The sequence below is a fragment of the Pseudophryne corroboree genome, chromosome 4 (genome assembly GCF_028390025.1).
Source record: "Pseudophryne corroboree isolate aPseCor3 chromosome 4, aPseCor3.hap2, whole genome shotgun sequence".
In the NCBI taxonomy this organism is placed as follows: domain Eukaryota; kingdom Metazoa; phylum Chordata; class Amphibia; order Anura; family Myobatrachidae; genus Pseudophryne; species Pseudophryne corroboree.
In genome coordinates, this window is record NC_086447.1 from 612,201,374 (window position 1) to 612,215,052 (window position 13,679).

The 13,679-nt window shown below is 46.6% G+C and overlaps 1 protein-coding gene across 2 annotated transcripts in view; it reads right to left on the minus strand.

Moving 5' to 3' along the window:
• Positions 1–13,679, minus strand: part of GNPAT (glyceronephosphate O-acyltransferase) — a 255,633-nt gene that overhangs the window by 71,198 nt on the left and 170,756 nt on the right. For both annotated transcript variants that reach the window (XM_063917641.1, XM_063917639.1), the window contains exons 9-10: positions 12,887–13,110; positions 11,645–11,887 (exon numbers count right to left, since the gene is read on the minus strand). In XM_063917641.1, the coding sequence (XP_063773711.1) occupies positions 11,645–11,887; positions 12,887–13,110 (467 nt within the window). The remainder of the gene's footprint in view (positions 1–11,644; positions 11,888–12,886; positions 13,111–13,679) is intronic.

Sequence of the window (13,679 nt, forward strand, 5' to 3'; positions counted from 1 at the left end):
ATGTGCACAGATGTATTGCTTGGACAGTAATTGTTTTCAGTAGCTATATTCATACCCACATAGTCAATGAGCCAGGATTATATATCTCTGTAAAGTATAATTACACTTTACCTTGACATATCTCTTGGACAAGTAGATATATAATTCCTAAACCCAAATGAGCCAATCACATGCATATGTATAGGAATGTTCATATAATGTACATTGCTGTGTGATTGGACTAGTGCTAATCTCTGCCCCTTTAGCTATGAGCCAACCTAATTTGTAAGCCTATTATAATATATTTGCAGATGTAAGATACATAAAGCATAAATCAATATATGATATAATAAATATATATTATATAAGATTCCACACTTCAATAATGCCCTTTCAGGATCCGGCGTTCAACCGCCATGCCGTCAAACGCGGCCGCGGTAAGTCTTGGAACAGACAAGGCCCCTGCTGGAGCAGGTCCTTTCTTAAAGGTAGAGGCCACGGGTCTTCCGTGAACATCTCTTGAAGTTTCGGGTACCAAGTCCTTCTTGGCCAATCCGGAACCACGAGTATCATTCTTACTCATCTCCCTCTTATGATTCTCAGTACTTTTTGTATGAGAGGCATAGGAGGGAACACATACTCTGACTGGTACATCCACAGTGTTACCAGAGCGTCCACCGCTATTGCCTGAGGGTCCCTTGACCTGGCGCAATATCTAGTTTTTGTTCAGGCGGGACGCCATCATGTCCACCTTTGGTTTTTCACAACGGTTTACAATCATGTGGAAGACTTCCCGATGAAGTCCCCACTCTCCCGGGTGGAGGTCATGCCTGCTGAGGAAGTCTGCTTCCCAGTTTTCCACTCCCGGAATGAACACTGCTGAGAGTGTTATCACATGATTTTTCGCCCAGCGAAGAATCCTTGCAGTTTCTGCCATTTCCCTCCTGCTTCTTGTGCCGCCCTGTCTGTTTACGTGGGCGACTGCCGTGATGTTGTCCCACTGGATCAATACCGGCTGACCTTGAAGCAGAGGTCTTGCTAAGCTTAGAGCATTGTAAATTGCCCTTAGCTCCAGTATATTTATGTGGAGAGAAGTCTCCAGACTCGATCACACTCTCTGGAAATTTTTTCCTTGTGTGACTGCTCCCCAGCCACTCAGGCTGGCATCCGTGGTCACCAGGACCCAGTCCTGAATGCCGAATCTGCGGCCCTTTCATAGATGAGCACTCTGCAGCCACCGCAGAAGAAACACCCTTGTCCTTGGAGACAGGGTTATCCGCTGATGCATCTGAAGATGCGATCCGGACCATTTTTCCAGCAGATCCCACGTAAAGGTTCTTGCGTGAAATCTACCGAATGGGATCGCTTTGTAAGAAACCACCATTTTTCACAGGATCCTTGTGCAATGATGCACTGATACTTTTCCTGGTTTTAGGAGGTTCCTGACTAGCTCGGATAACTCCCTGGCTTTCTTCTCCGGGAGAAAACATCCTTTTCTGGACTGTGTCCAGAATCATCCCTAGGAACAGTAGACGTGTCGTCGGAAAAAACTGCGATTTTGGAATATTTAGAATCCACTCGTGCTGTCGTAGAACTACTTAAGATAGTGCTACTCCGACCTCCAACTGTTCTCTGGACCTTGCCCTTATCAGGAAAGCGTCCATATTTCTTTTAAGAAGAATCATCATTTCGGCCATTACCTTGGTAAAGACCCGGGGTGCCGTGGACAATCCAAACGGCAGCGTCTGAACTGATAGTGACAGTTCTGTACCACGAACCTGAGGTACCCTTGGTGAGAAGGGCAAATTTGGACATGTAGGTAAGCGTCCCTGATATCCAGTGACACCATATCGTCCCCTTCTTCCTGGTTCGCTATCACTGCTCTGAGTGACTCCATCTTGATTTGAACGCTTGTATGTAAGTGTTCAAATATTTCAGATCTCACCTAGCCGTCTGGCTTCAGTACCACAATATAGTGTGGAATAATACCCCTTCCCTTGTTGTAGAAGGGGTACTTTGATTATCACCTGCTGGGAATACAGCCTGTGAATTTTTCCCAATACTGCCTCCCTGTCGGAGGGAGACGTTGGTAAAGCAGACTTCAGGAACTTGTGAGGGGGAGACGTCTCGAATTTCCAATGTACACCTGGGATACTACGTGTAGGCTCCAGGAGTCCACTTGTGAGTGAGCCCACTGCGTGCTGAAACTCTTGAGATGACCCCCTACCGCACCCGAGTCCGCTTGTACGGCCCCAGCGTCATGCTGCGGACTTGGCAGAAGCTGTGGAGGGCTTCTGTTCCTGGGAATGGGCTGCCTGCTGCAGTCTTCTTCCCTTTCCTCTACCCCTGGGCAGATATGACTGGCCCTTTTGCCCGCCTGCCCTTATGGGGACGAAAGGACTGAGACTGAAAAGACTGTGTCCTTTTCTGCTGAGATGTGACTTGGGGTAACAAAAGGTGGATTTTTCAGCTGTTGCCATGGCCACCAGGTCCGATGGACCGCCCCTTTATACGGCAATACTTCCATGTGCCGTCTGGAATCTGCATCACCTGACCACTGTCGTCTGGCAGATATGGACATCACATTTACTCTTGATGCCAGAATGCAAATATCCCTCTGCGCATCTCGCATATATAGAAATGCATCCTTAAAATGCTCTATAGTCAATAAAATCTTGTCCCTGTCAAGGGTATCAATATTTTCAGTCAGGAAATCCGACCAAGCCCCCTCAGCGCTGCACATCCAGGCTGAGGCGATTGCTGGTCGTAGTATAACACCAGTATATGTGTATATACTTTTAGGATATTTTTCAGCTTCCTATCAGCTGGCTCCTTGAGGGCTGCCGTATCTGGAGACGGTAACGCCACTTGTTTTTATAAGCGTGTGAGCGCCTTATTCACCCTAAGGTGTGTTTCCCAACTCGCCCTAACTTCTGGCGGGAAAGGGTATACCGCCAATAATTTTCTATCGGAGGAAACCCACGTATCATCACACACTTCATTTAATTTATCTGATTCAGGAAAAACTACAAGTAGTTTATTCACACCCTACATAATACCCTTATTTGTGGTACTTGTAGTATCAGAAATAGGTAACACCTCCTTCATTGCCCTTAACATGAAACGTGTGGCCCTAAAGGAAAATACGTTTGTTTCTTCACCGTCGACACTGGAGTCAGTGTCCGTGTCTGTGTCTGTGTCGACCGACTGAGGTAAATGGGCGTTTTTACAAGCCCCTGACGGTGTCTGAGACGCCTGGACAGGTACTAATTTGTTTGCCGGCCGTCTCATGTCGTCAACCGACCTTGCACCGTGTTGACATTATCACGTAATTCCTAAATAAGCCATCCATTCCAGTGTCGACTCCCTAGAGAGTGACATCACCAATACAGGCAATTTGCTCCGCCTCCTCACCAACATCGTCCTCCTACATGTCGACACACACGTACCGACACACAGCACACACACAGGGAATGCTCTGACAGAGGACAGGACCCCACTAGCCCTTTGGGGAGACAGAGGGAGAGTTTGCCAGCACACACCAAAAACGCTATAATTATACAGGGACAACCCCTTATACAAGTGTTTTCCCTTATAGCATTTTTATATATGTAATCATATCGCCAAATAAGTGCCCCCCCTCTCTGTTTTAACCCTGTTTCTGTAGTGCAGTGCAGGGGAGAGCCTGGGAGCCTTCCTCACAGCAGAGCTGAGCAGGAAAATGGCGCCGTGTGCTGAGGAGAATAGGCCCCGCCCCCTTTTCGGCGGGCTCTTCTCCCGGAGTTTGTGAGATCTGGCAGGGGTTAAATACATCCATATAGCCTCAAGGGCTATATGTGATGTATTTTAGCCATAAAAAGGTATTATACATTGCTGCCCAGGGCGCCCCCCCCAGCGCCCTGCACCCTCAGTGACAGTTGGTGACTGTTGGTGAAGTGTGCTGACAACAATGGCGCACAGCTGCAGTGCTGTGCGCTACCTTATGAAGACTGAAAGTCTTCTGCCGCCTGTTTCTGGACCTCTGGACCTCTTCAACTTCGGCATCTGCAAGGGGGGTCGGCGGCACGGCTCCGGGACGAACCCCAGGGTTAGACCTGTGTTCCGACTCCCTCTGGAGCTAATGGTGTCCAGTAGCCTAAGAAGCAAATCCATCCTGCACGCAGGTGAGTTTTCTTCTCTCCCCTAAGTCCCTCGTAGCAGTGAGCCTGTTGCCAGCAGGACTCACTGAAAATAAAAAACCTAACTTAAACTTTTATTCTAAGCAGCTCAGGAGAGCCACCTAGATTGCACCCTTCTCGTCGGGCACAAAAATCTAACTGAGGCTTGGAGGAGGGTCATAGGGGGAGGAGCCAGTGCACACCACCTGATCCTAAAGCTTTTATTATTGTGCCCTGTCTCCTGCGGAGCCGCTATATCCCCATGGTCCTGACGGAGTCCCCAGCATCCACTAGGACGTCAGAGAAATTATGTTAAGTCGATACATCCATTATGTTGTAAAACAGAATTAAACTTGGAAAATAGCATTTATCATTTTTGACAGAAGGAAATCTTGAAACATAAAACCAGTAAGGTTTAAATTGTAATTTGAGAATGCCCAATGGCTCCAAACCTAAAGTATTGTTTGTAAAACTGTGCACACATGGACCAATTCTAATTCTACCCAAAACACTAAAATGGACAAGATTCAGAAGCCCCAAATGGCTGTATTACTTTACTGGGGTTAGATGACCACACACACACAGTTATTGCAGTACAGCGGTTATTGCACAACTAGACCGGTAACGACCACTATCAGCCATCACAGCCATTTTGATGCTGCAATATTGGGCTAGTTGCCCAAAACTGTCTGTCACTTAATTAAGTGACACACATAATAAAGGAAATTGTCAGGGGGCGTGGCTTGGCCGGCATCAGGGAAGGCTGGGATTAAGTGGAGCTCCGGACTGAATCTCCCTATAAGTGTGCCCTGGCCTACGTGTGGAATACCCTGCTGGCTTCTTTGTGACCACCTGGGCCAGCTGACCTGCCTGGTACCGAGAGGTGAGCGCTGCGGATGGATGCCTCTTTACCTTCGACCCCACGTCTCTCGCCTGTTTCGGATTCGGCTTCCCAAGCGGGATCACAGGCGGCAGCCCAACACACCACGACGGACCCGGGAAGTCTCGCCCAGATTCTGAACCTCCTTCAGGCCCTTCCAACGAAGCAGGACTTTGAACACTTGGAAGGTAGAGTCAGGGAAACGGTCCGCTCAGAGATTGCTGTGGTTCAGTCAGAAATAACGCACATTGGCTCCAGCCTGTCTACGCTGGAAGGCTTCTCTTCAGATACGGCAGCTGCACACAACGCTCTTAGGGCCACAGTTATCAAGCAGGCGTCCTGCCTCCAACAGCTCCAAGACCGTGTAGAAGATTTGGATAACCGCGGAAGGAGAAATAACTTGAGGGTTAGGGGGGGCTCGGAGGATGTCTCACCTGCTTGCCTCATTGACTTCCTCACGACGGTTTTCAATGAACTTCTGGGCCGTGAACCCGCTTCAATATTTGAGTTTGATAGGGCCCACCGAGCCCGGAGATCCAGGGGCGCACCGTCTGATCGCCCCCCGCGACATCATCTGTCGTCTACATTATTACACGGAAAAAGTGTAATAATGATCCTTCGCAAAACCCGTCGCATGGATGTGATAGAGACTGCCTCTCATAATCTTCAGATCTTCCAGGACCTATCGTGGACGACCCTTCAAAAGCGCAGAGCCCTACACCCGCTCACTGCGGAACTCCGGAAGCTGGGCATTAAATATAGATGGAGCTTCCCTTTTGGCCTCCAGGCCTCGCACAATGGGACACTATACTCCTTTAAAGACTCCTCCGACTTGCCCCTTTTCTGCCAAGCGCTGGGAATACCACAGGTCTCTCTTCCAGATTGGCAGGAGCTCCTGACCGGCGGCGCCCCACCAGAACTCTCCCACCCTGACAACGACTGGCAACTTGTCCACCGCAACCCGAGACCCCCTAGAGAGCAGCGTTCCCTCACGCAGTCGACGAAGAGATGAGGGTCTCAGCCTGGTTCGGGACATTCACTGTAGCAATTCCAAATGATCCTTCCTTAGCTTAAAAGATGTATTGCCGACTCAAGGGATCCCCTTGCCGTACGGTACACTCTCCCTTTGGAGATGTGGCCGGGACATCGAGATCGTACTTGACTCGACGAACACCCACCTGCCCTGAATGGGTCGGAGATACTTGTTTCCGGTTAAATGCTATTTCTTTTCAGTGGTTGTTTTTCTTAGTTGTGTGATCGAACTGTTAAGATATATTACTGATTGTGATGTTATATTTCCTGTTGGGGTTGGGGCTGGCATTGACTTCCCAGTTCGCCCCTGCACCGCCCGAGTATTCTTGGTCTCTGATGCGATTAGCGCATCCGAGCGGCGGTAGAGTTCTCATTTATTCAGTTTATTTCTTCAGCTGACATTTGATTATGTTAGGTCCATCGACCTACCTTCTTTATGCTTTCTTTGCTTCTGTTTCCTTCTTTCTCTCTCCTCCCTCCCCCCCCCCCCACTGGGTGACTCTCTGCTCTGCGAGTTGTTCTGTCCTCCTGGTCGGACTAAGCATTCCCTATATGTTTCTAGACGATGGCGGTTGATCCTAAAGTGACAAATATAAAACTGGTTTCCCTTAATGTGAAGGGCCTCAATGTCCCGGAGAAACGTTCCAGGTTGCTTAGGGACCTCTTTGCATTCAGAGCTGATGTGGCTTTTTTACAGGAAACCCACTTTAAAGTGGGAGTGGCCCCGGCTCTCAAGGACCGTAACTATCCACATTCCTTCTACAATAACAACAGCAAAGGTAAATCTTTGGGTGTAGCTATTTTGCTATCCAAACGCCTGCCTTTTTTCGAGATATAACGTCTGAATCTTTGGAGGAGGGCAGGACACTCTTAGTGAAAGGTACACTGTTCGATCAGCTGTATACATTTATTAATCTATACGCTCCCAATCAATCACAACCCAGTTTCCTAGCGAAGGCCCTCAATCGTATTGCCCCCTTGGTAGCGGGTATTCCAGTTATTGGAGGTGATCTTTATTGGACCCTCCAACCAGAGGTGGACATCTCTGGGACACCGGCAAGACCCTCCCTAGCATCGCACCGTAGAGTGCGTCGGTCTCTCCACGACCACCAGCTGGTTGACACCTGGAGGCTCCAACACCCCGGGGACAGGGACTATACGTTCTATTCCAGACCCCACGACACCTACTCTAGATTGGACTATTTCCTCCTACCCCACAGATTCCTGCATCTAGTTAGAGAAACAGCTATTGGACTAATTACTTAGTCGGACCACGCTCCTATCTCCCTGACCCTGGAGACATCCCATCCACACTCCAAGCAATGTACCTGGCGGTTGAATGAACAACTTCTAATGGATACGAAATTCTAACCCCAGCTGCTTGAGACTTTGGAGAATTATTTCTAAATAATGAGACACCAGATGTCTCCCGGGTCACGGTGTGGGAAGCTCACAAGTGTGTTCTACGGGGGAAGCTCATACAGCTAGGCTCCATGCTGAAAAAAGAGAGACTGAGGGAAAAGACCGCTTTACTCCAGCGGCTCAAGGACTTAGAGACAACACATAAGACGAGTCCATCCCCATCGGTGCTGACCGCCCTGACCGAGACGAGATCTGCTCTCAACACCCTGTTGTTTGCGGACATTAAGAGGGACTATAGGCTCTGTAGAAACCGCTTCTATCAATGGGGCAACAGACCGGGGAAGCTACTGGCAAGGGCGCTCCGCGCGCAGAGGGCTACGCTATTTATACAGTCGATACAGGATGCGCCGGGGACCCGCCGCACCCTCACAAAGGACATTGCCGAGACCTTCCACTCTTACTACACCAAATTATATAATCTTCAGAAACCTAGAACCCCGACATCCTTGTCGACAACTCGAGATTTGGTGGAGGGATACCTTAGTGACGCGGGACTCCCTAGAATATCAGAAGATGAGAGTGCTTGGCTAGACTCCCCCTTTTCCCTTCCGGAATTGGAACAAGCCCTTAAGGAACCTCCTTCCGGGAAGAGCCCGGGCCCAGATGGCTATACAGTCTCTTATTACAAGCTCTTTAAGAATACTCTCCTGCCTAAAATGCTAATGGCATTCAACGAGATCTCTGATGATCGCGCCTTCTCCCCTCAATCATTAGAGGCTTTCATTACGGTTATACCAAAGGACGGGAAAGACCCGGCTCAATGTGCTAGTTACCGACCCATATCCCTCCTCAACACAGACATCAAGCTGTTTGCTAAACTTATAGCAAACAGATTGAAGCAGCTACTCCCCAACATTGTGCATTCGGATCAGGTGCGTTTCATACCTGGGAGGGAAGTGCGTGATAACACCACCAAGATCATTGATTTGATGCACATAGCCTCGAGCAAACATTAACCGATGGTAGTGCTTTCTACCGATGCCGAGAAGGCATTCGATCGAGTTGATTGGATATTTATGGCGGGGGTCCTGCGTCACCTGGGGCTGGGACCGGTCAGTTTGAGCCGCATTTTAGCTCTTTATAACTCCCCCACTGCAATCAAAATTAATGGAGAATTGTCCCGTCCGGTTCCGATTAGGAATGGTACTAGACAAGGATGTCCCCTCTCGCCCCTAATCTTCGTCCTCTGTATGGAAGCCTTGGCGGGTGCCATTAGACTAAATCCAAACATCTCGGGACTCACGGTTGGGGGTAGAGAATTCAAACTCGTACTGTTCGCAGATTACCTGTTAGCTATCTTATCGAACCCGGTGGTTTCTGTCCCCAACCTGATGTCCGAACTTGATAGATATGGCTCCATGTCAAATTTTAAGATTAACCTCTCTAAGTCAGTGGCAATGAACGTGTCAATGCCCTCCCAAGCTCTTGATAACCTTAAACAATCTTTCCCCTTCCATTGGCATCCCTCTAGTTTCAAATACTTGGGGGTCACGCTGCATAAAGACCTATCACGCCTTTTTGATGAAAACTTAAAAAAACTACTTGCCTCACTCCGTTCTGAGTTCCAGGACTGGGGTAACAGGAGGCTGTACTGGTTGGGGAGGCTCAGTGTCATTAAAATTAATGTTTTGCCGAGAGTCCTCTATCTCCTCCAGGCGCTCCCGGTATCCATTCCCAAAGCTTGGTTCAGAGATTTACATAATCTGGTAAGGGCTTTTGTCTGGGGAGATAGACGGCCTCGTTTTCAACATGATGTCCTTTTTCGCCCTAAACACAAGGGAGGTCTTCAGCTACCGCACTTCACACTGTATTATGAGGCTATTATCCTCCACCGAATTATGGAATGGTCGCGCCCACATGACATAAAACAATGGGTTCATATCGAGGGAACAGTGCTGCCTACCCCCATTGCATACTACCCCTGGCGCTCAAAGTTACCACATGTAGACCATCCTACTATTGGCCCTACACTTACACGCTGGGGTAGACTTAGGGTACTACCACATATTTCTTCTAAAAACTCTCCTTTGACCCCACTGCTCTATAACCCAGACTTCCCACCGGCAGCCTCAAGCCGGGGATTTGACTCTTGGAAAAGGGTGGGGGTGACACGTGTTGGCGGGCTGGTGGAGCGTGGAGAGATGATCCCTTTCCCCTTAATGCAATCCAAGTGGAACCTCTCGCCTTCAGAGATCTGGAAATACCTCCAATTAAAACATTTTGCCATGGGGAGTACTGTACGCCCGAGCTTGAGTAGATCATTAACAGCTTTTGAGAGCCTATGCCTGGAACCTTCTCGCCCATTACACTTCCTCTCAAAGTGCTATAGACTTCTGATTGAGAACAAATACCCAGATCTACCTAAATATGCTAGAGACTGGGGCCATGATATGCAGATAGATTTGTCAGAGGAGGACTGGGAGAGGAGCTTCCAAGCCACCCTTGCCAGCTCCTCTAATTATTCGGTCCTTGAGACGCATTTCAAAGTCTTATCTCGATGGTACAGGTGTCCCCAAACATTAGCTAAAATGTTTCCCAATGTACCAGATACGTGCTGGAGATGTAATATTCAATCGGGCTCCCCGATGCATATCTGGTGGAACTGCCCCATACTCCGTCCCTTTTGGGACAAAGTTATTGCAATCTCAAAATTGATAGTGGATCCTGGGGTTCCCTCAGAACCTATCTTCTGGCTTCTCAACTGTGTTTCATGGCCCCTGTCGACATACAAAAAAATCTTTATTAAAGTTTCTCAATAGCGCAGCCAAAGCGGTCATTCCGGTTCATTGGAGATCTATTAAACCTCCTACCGTGAGGGAATGGGTTGCCAGAGTGGATTGGTATATGACTATGGAGGAGCTGCGGGTGACACCGGAGACGAATCAAAGGTTTACGACTACTTGGTCCCCCTGGGTTGGAATTTAAGGCCTCACAAGCTTACTCGACATTGCTGCAGTGACCTAGGCCCTTTGCCTTGTCCTCCACTTGTGTTCTCCCACTGTCCTCTTAGGAATGACTGAAGCCAGAAGCTGATACTTCAGACCCCCGACCCGACCAGACATGGAAAGTTCACACTGACCCCCCCCCCCCCCCCTTCCCCCCTCTTCTCTGATTCTCTAACCCCCCTTTTTTTTACACCCTATACTCTTCTCTGTCCTGTTTTCTTGAACTGTCTTAGAGTTCAGAAATGTTTTGTTGAGACAGCCTTCACCTAGAAAGGCCTGATGTGGCCTTGAATTCAAGATAAGGCCCTGGCCATGGAGTTTCTCTACAGCAGGCCATGCTAAGTATGTAAACAGTCATTGCTTGTATCAAATAGACGTACTAACATTTGAATTGTAAATGCTGTCTTCTATAACTTGTTATTACCTTTAAATCAATAAACATTTATTGGGGAAAAAAAGGAAATTGCCCCAAAAAAAAGAATTTCAGCAAAATGAAAAGACTTCTAGAACAAATAATTTTAAAAACAGGCATACAGTCTAAGCTTTGGAAGCACAAGATGGGCTATGAGGTTGAGCATTGCACATTTGTGTAATGAAATAAACACTGCTACTGTACTTGCAATTAGTGTAAGACAGAGGTTCACAAACACAGTCCTCAAGGCACCCCAACGGTCCAGGTTTTAGGTATGTCCATGGCTCAGCACAGATGCTTAAATCAAATTGACTGAGGTGCTAATTAAGTCACCTGTGGCCAAGCATGGATAAACTTAAAACCTGGACTGTTGGGGTGCCTTGAGGACCACTTTTGAGAACCTCTTGTGTAAGACATAGGTTTATAAACTTGGTCCTCAGAACCCCAAACAGTTCATGTTTTCCAGGTCTCCTCACAGAACCAGAAGTGAAATAATTTCTTCCACTTGTGTATCTTTTAAAATGGGTCAGTGAGTAATTAATACACTTGTATACCTGCTTGGTGGTCTGGAAAACATAAACTTTGGGATTCTGAGGACAGAGTTTGAGAACCACTGGAGTCTGGTATGGGATAGTACCATACATTAGCGGTAAAATTGGCACAGAAAGTCATGTTAGATCTATGCACAGATTGCAAAGAAACCCCAAGAATCTGTCATTACATGCAACATGTTTGCTATATTAATTATAGGCACTTATGTTCTAAAAAGAATTGAAAGCCTATGATATTGACAAAAAACTTGATATCGTGCACTTACCTCTTTTACAACTCAGTGCCATGTTACTAGCCAACACCACCAAGGCAGGTCGTACATATACATTTACCATCTGGTTCCTGTAAGAGGCACACATGAGCACAGTCACTGCTCTGCTGAGCACCAGCTCTTCTGTAAGAATACCACCTGGATTTTGTTCAAACAAGTCCACGTCTCCCTTCGAAAGCCTCATAATATTTGAGTGGAGGTCTAAGCTGGACTGAACCACTTCGCTGGCAGACATATCTACAAATGCATTAAAAGAAGCACAAGTAAATCAAATAAAACATACCAATCAGAGGGATTATTTTATATACTCGAAATTCAACACGACACACAATGTATAATGAAATCTATAGTGTTAAAGTACATGCAATTAAGAGAAAATCAGTCCAGTCACATTTATTCACAAGAACCCTTAGGCCTAATATCCATTGGTGATTATTAAATGCATTTTACAAGTATATTTACCACTAGTCAAACTGTGTCCTGGCTACATGAACATAACCAATGCTGCTGTTAGTGTAGTCATGTGGATAAATGGGCTCCATATGTTAATAACATTTGCGTTTCCCATGCATTATTACTTGCAATAAAAAACAATGCAACACCACTCAGTATTTGGTTTTATTGCAATAAAACATAAACCCACAGTACTGTAAACACAGAAATGTAGACACACACAGCACTAAAGCATTCTTGCAACAAAGAGAACAATAACAAAGTGGATACAAGTGAAAAACACAGAAAATATGAATGGACACAAGGACACAAAGGGATCTATTCAATTAGTGTCGGAATTCTCGACACTACGGAAAAAACTGCACTTTTCGACTTTTTTTAGGTCGAATCTGGATTCGACCTATTCAATTCCAGTACCATTTTTCCGACTTGTTGAAAAATCCGACTTATCGGAAAACACGTGGATCGAATTTGCGGGCGTTTCCTACAGGTTTTTGGCCTGGTTTCGACAATGCAGATTTGACTTTAAAAAAAGTTGGATCGGCATTGTCGAAAACGGGCAATAACCGGTCGGAAAAGCCCGCAAATTGAATAGTGAAGTGTCGGATCCTCTCAGTCGGAGAGGATCAGACACTAATTGAATATACCCAAAAGTATCACAATCATGATTACAGACTAAAAAAAAAAAGCACACACTCCACTAGAACACAAACACAAATTTTTTTTTTTTCATTACACACAGGACTTAACATTTACTAGTGTTAATGATTATCGTTTACATACCCGGCCATTCTAGACATCCACCAAATGCCTCTGTTAAATCTTTGAGCCAAACGGTTTTGTCAACTAAAACATTGTAGTTCAGTGCTGGACAATTCTGTAGTAAAATTGCAGCTATTAAAACTCCAGGGCTGAGGACCATGTTGGCTATTTGGTGAAGCTCTACTTTATAGGCTACATCAGAAATAAACTTTTGCATATCCTCTGAGGGTCGATGAGAAAGATGTCTGAAACAAGCAAGAGACAAACACTTTGCTGCTAAATAAATCTATTTTCTGTTCTGTGTTCTGTATCAACAGAAATGAACACACAAACATTCAATAATACCCCTTTCACACCGCAGCTTGTACCCGGTAATTTGCCGTTTTTACTGGCTTCCTAAACGGTTCGAGCTGCGATGTGAAAGGGTCACCTTCAATTTACCGTTTACAAAATACCGGTATTTTGAAACGGTAAAAAAGCAGGGTCCAACCCGTTTCAGACCCGTTTAATTGTGCAGTGTGAAAGGGTCTGAAACGGTATTTGCAAGCCCCAGAAGGTGATACGCTGTCTCCATGTGTGATCTCACCAGGCAGAAGCAGGAAATAAACATTTAAAATGACAACCACTGTTTTGTATGGGTGAAACGGGTTCAGTGTGGTGAAAGGTACCAAAACGGTAATGAAAAATAAGAATTTACTTACCGATAATTCTATTTCTCATAGTCCGTAGTGGATGCTGGGGACTCCGAAAGGACCATGGGGAATAGCGGCTCCGCAGAAGACTGGGCACAAAAGTAAAAAGCTTTAGGACTACC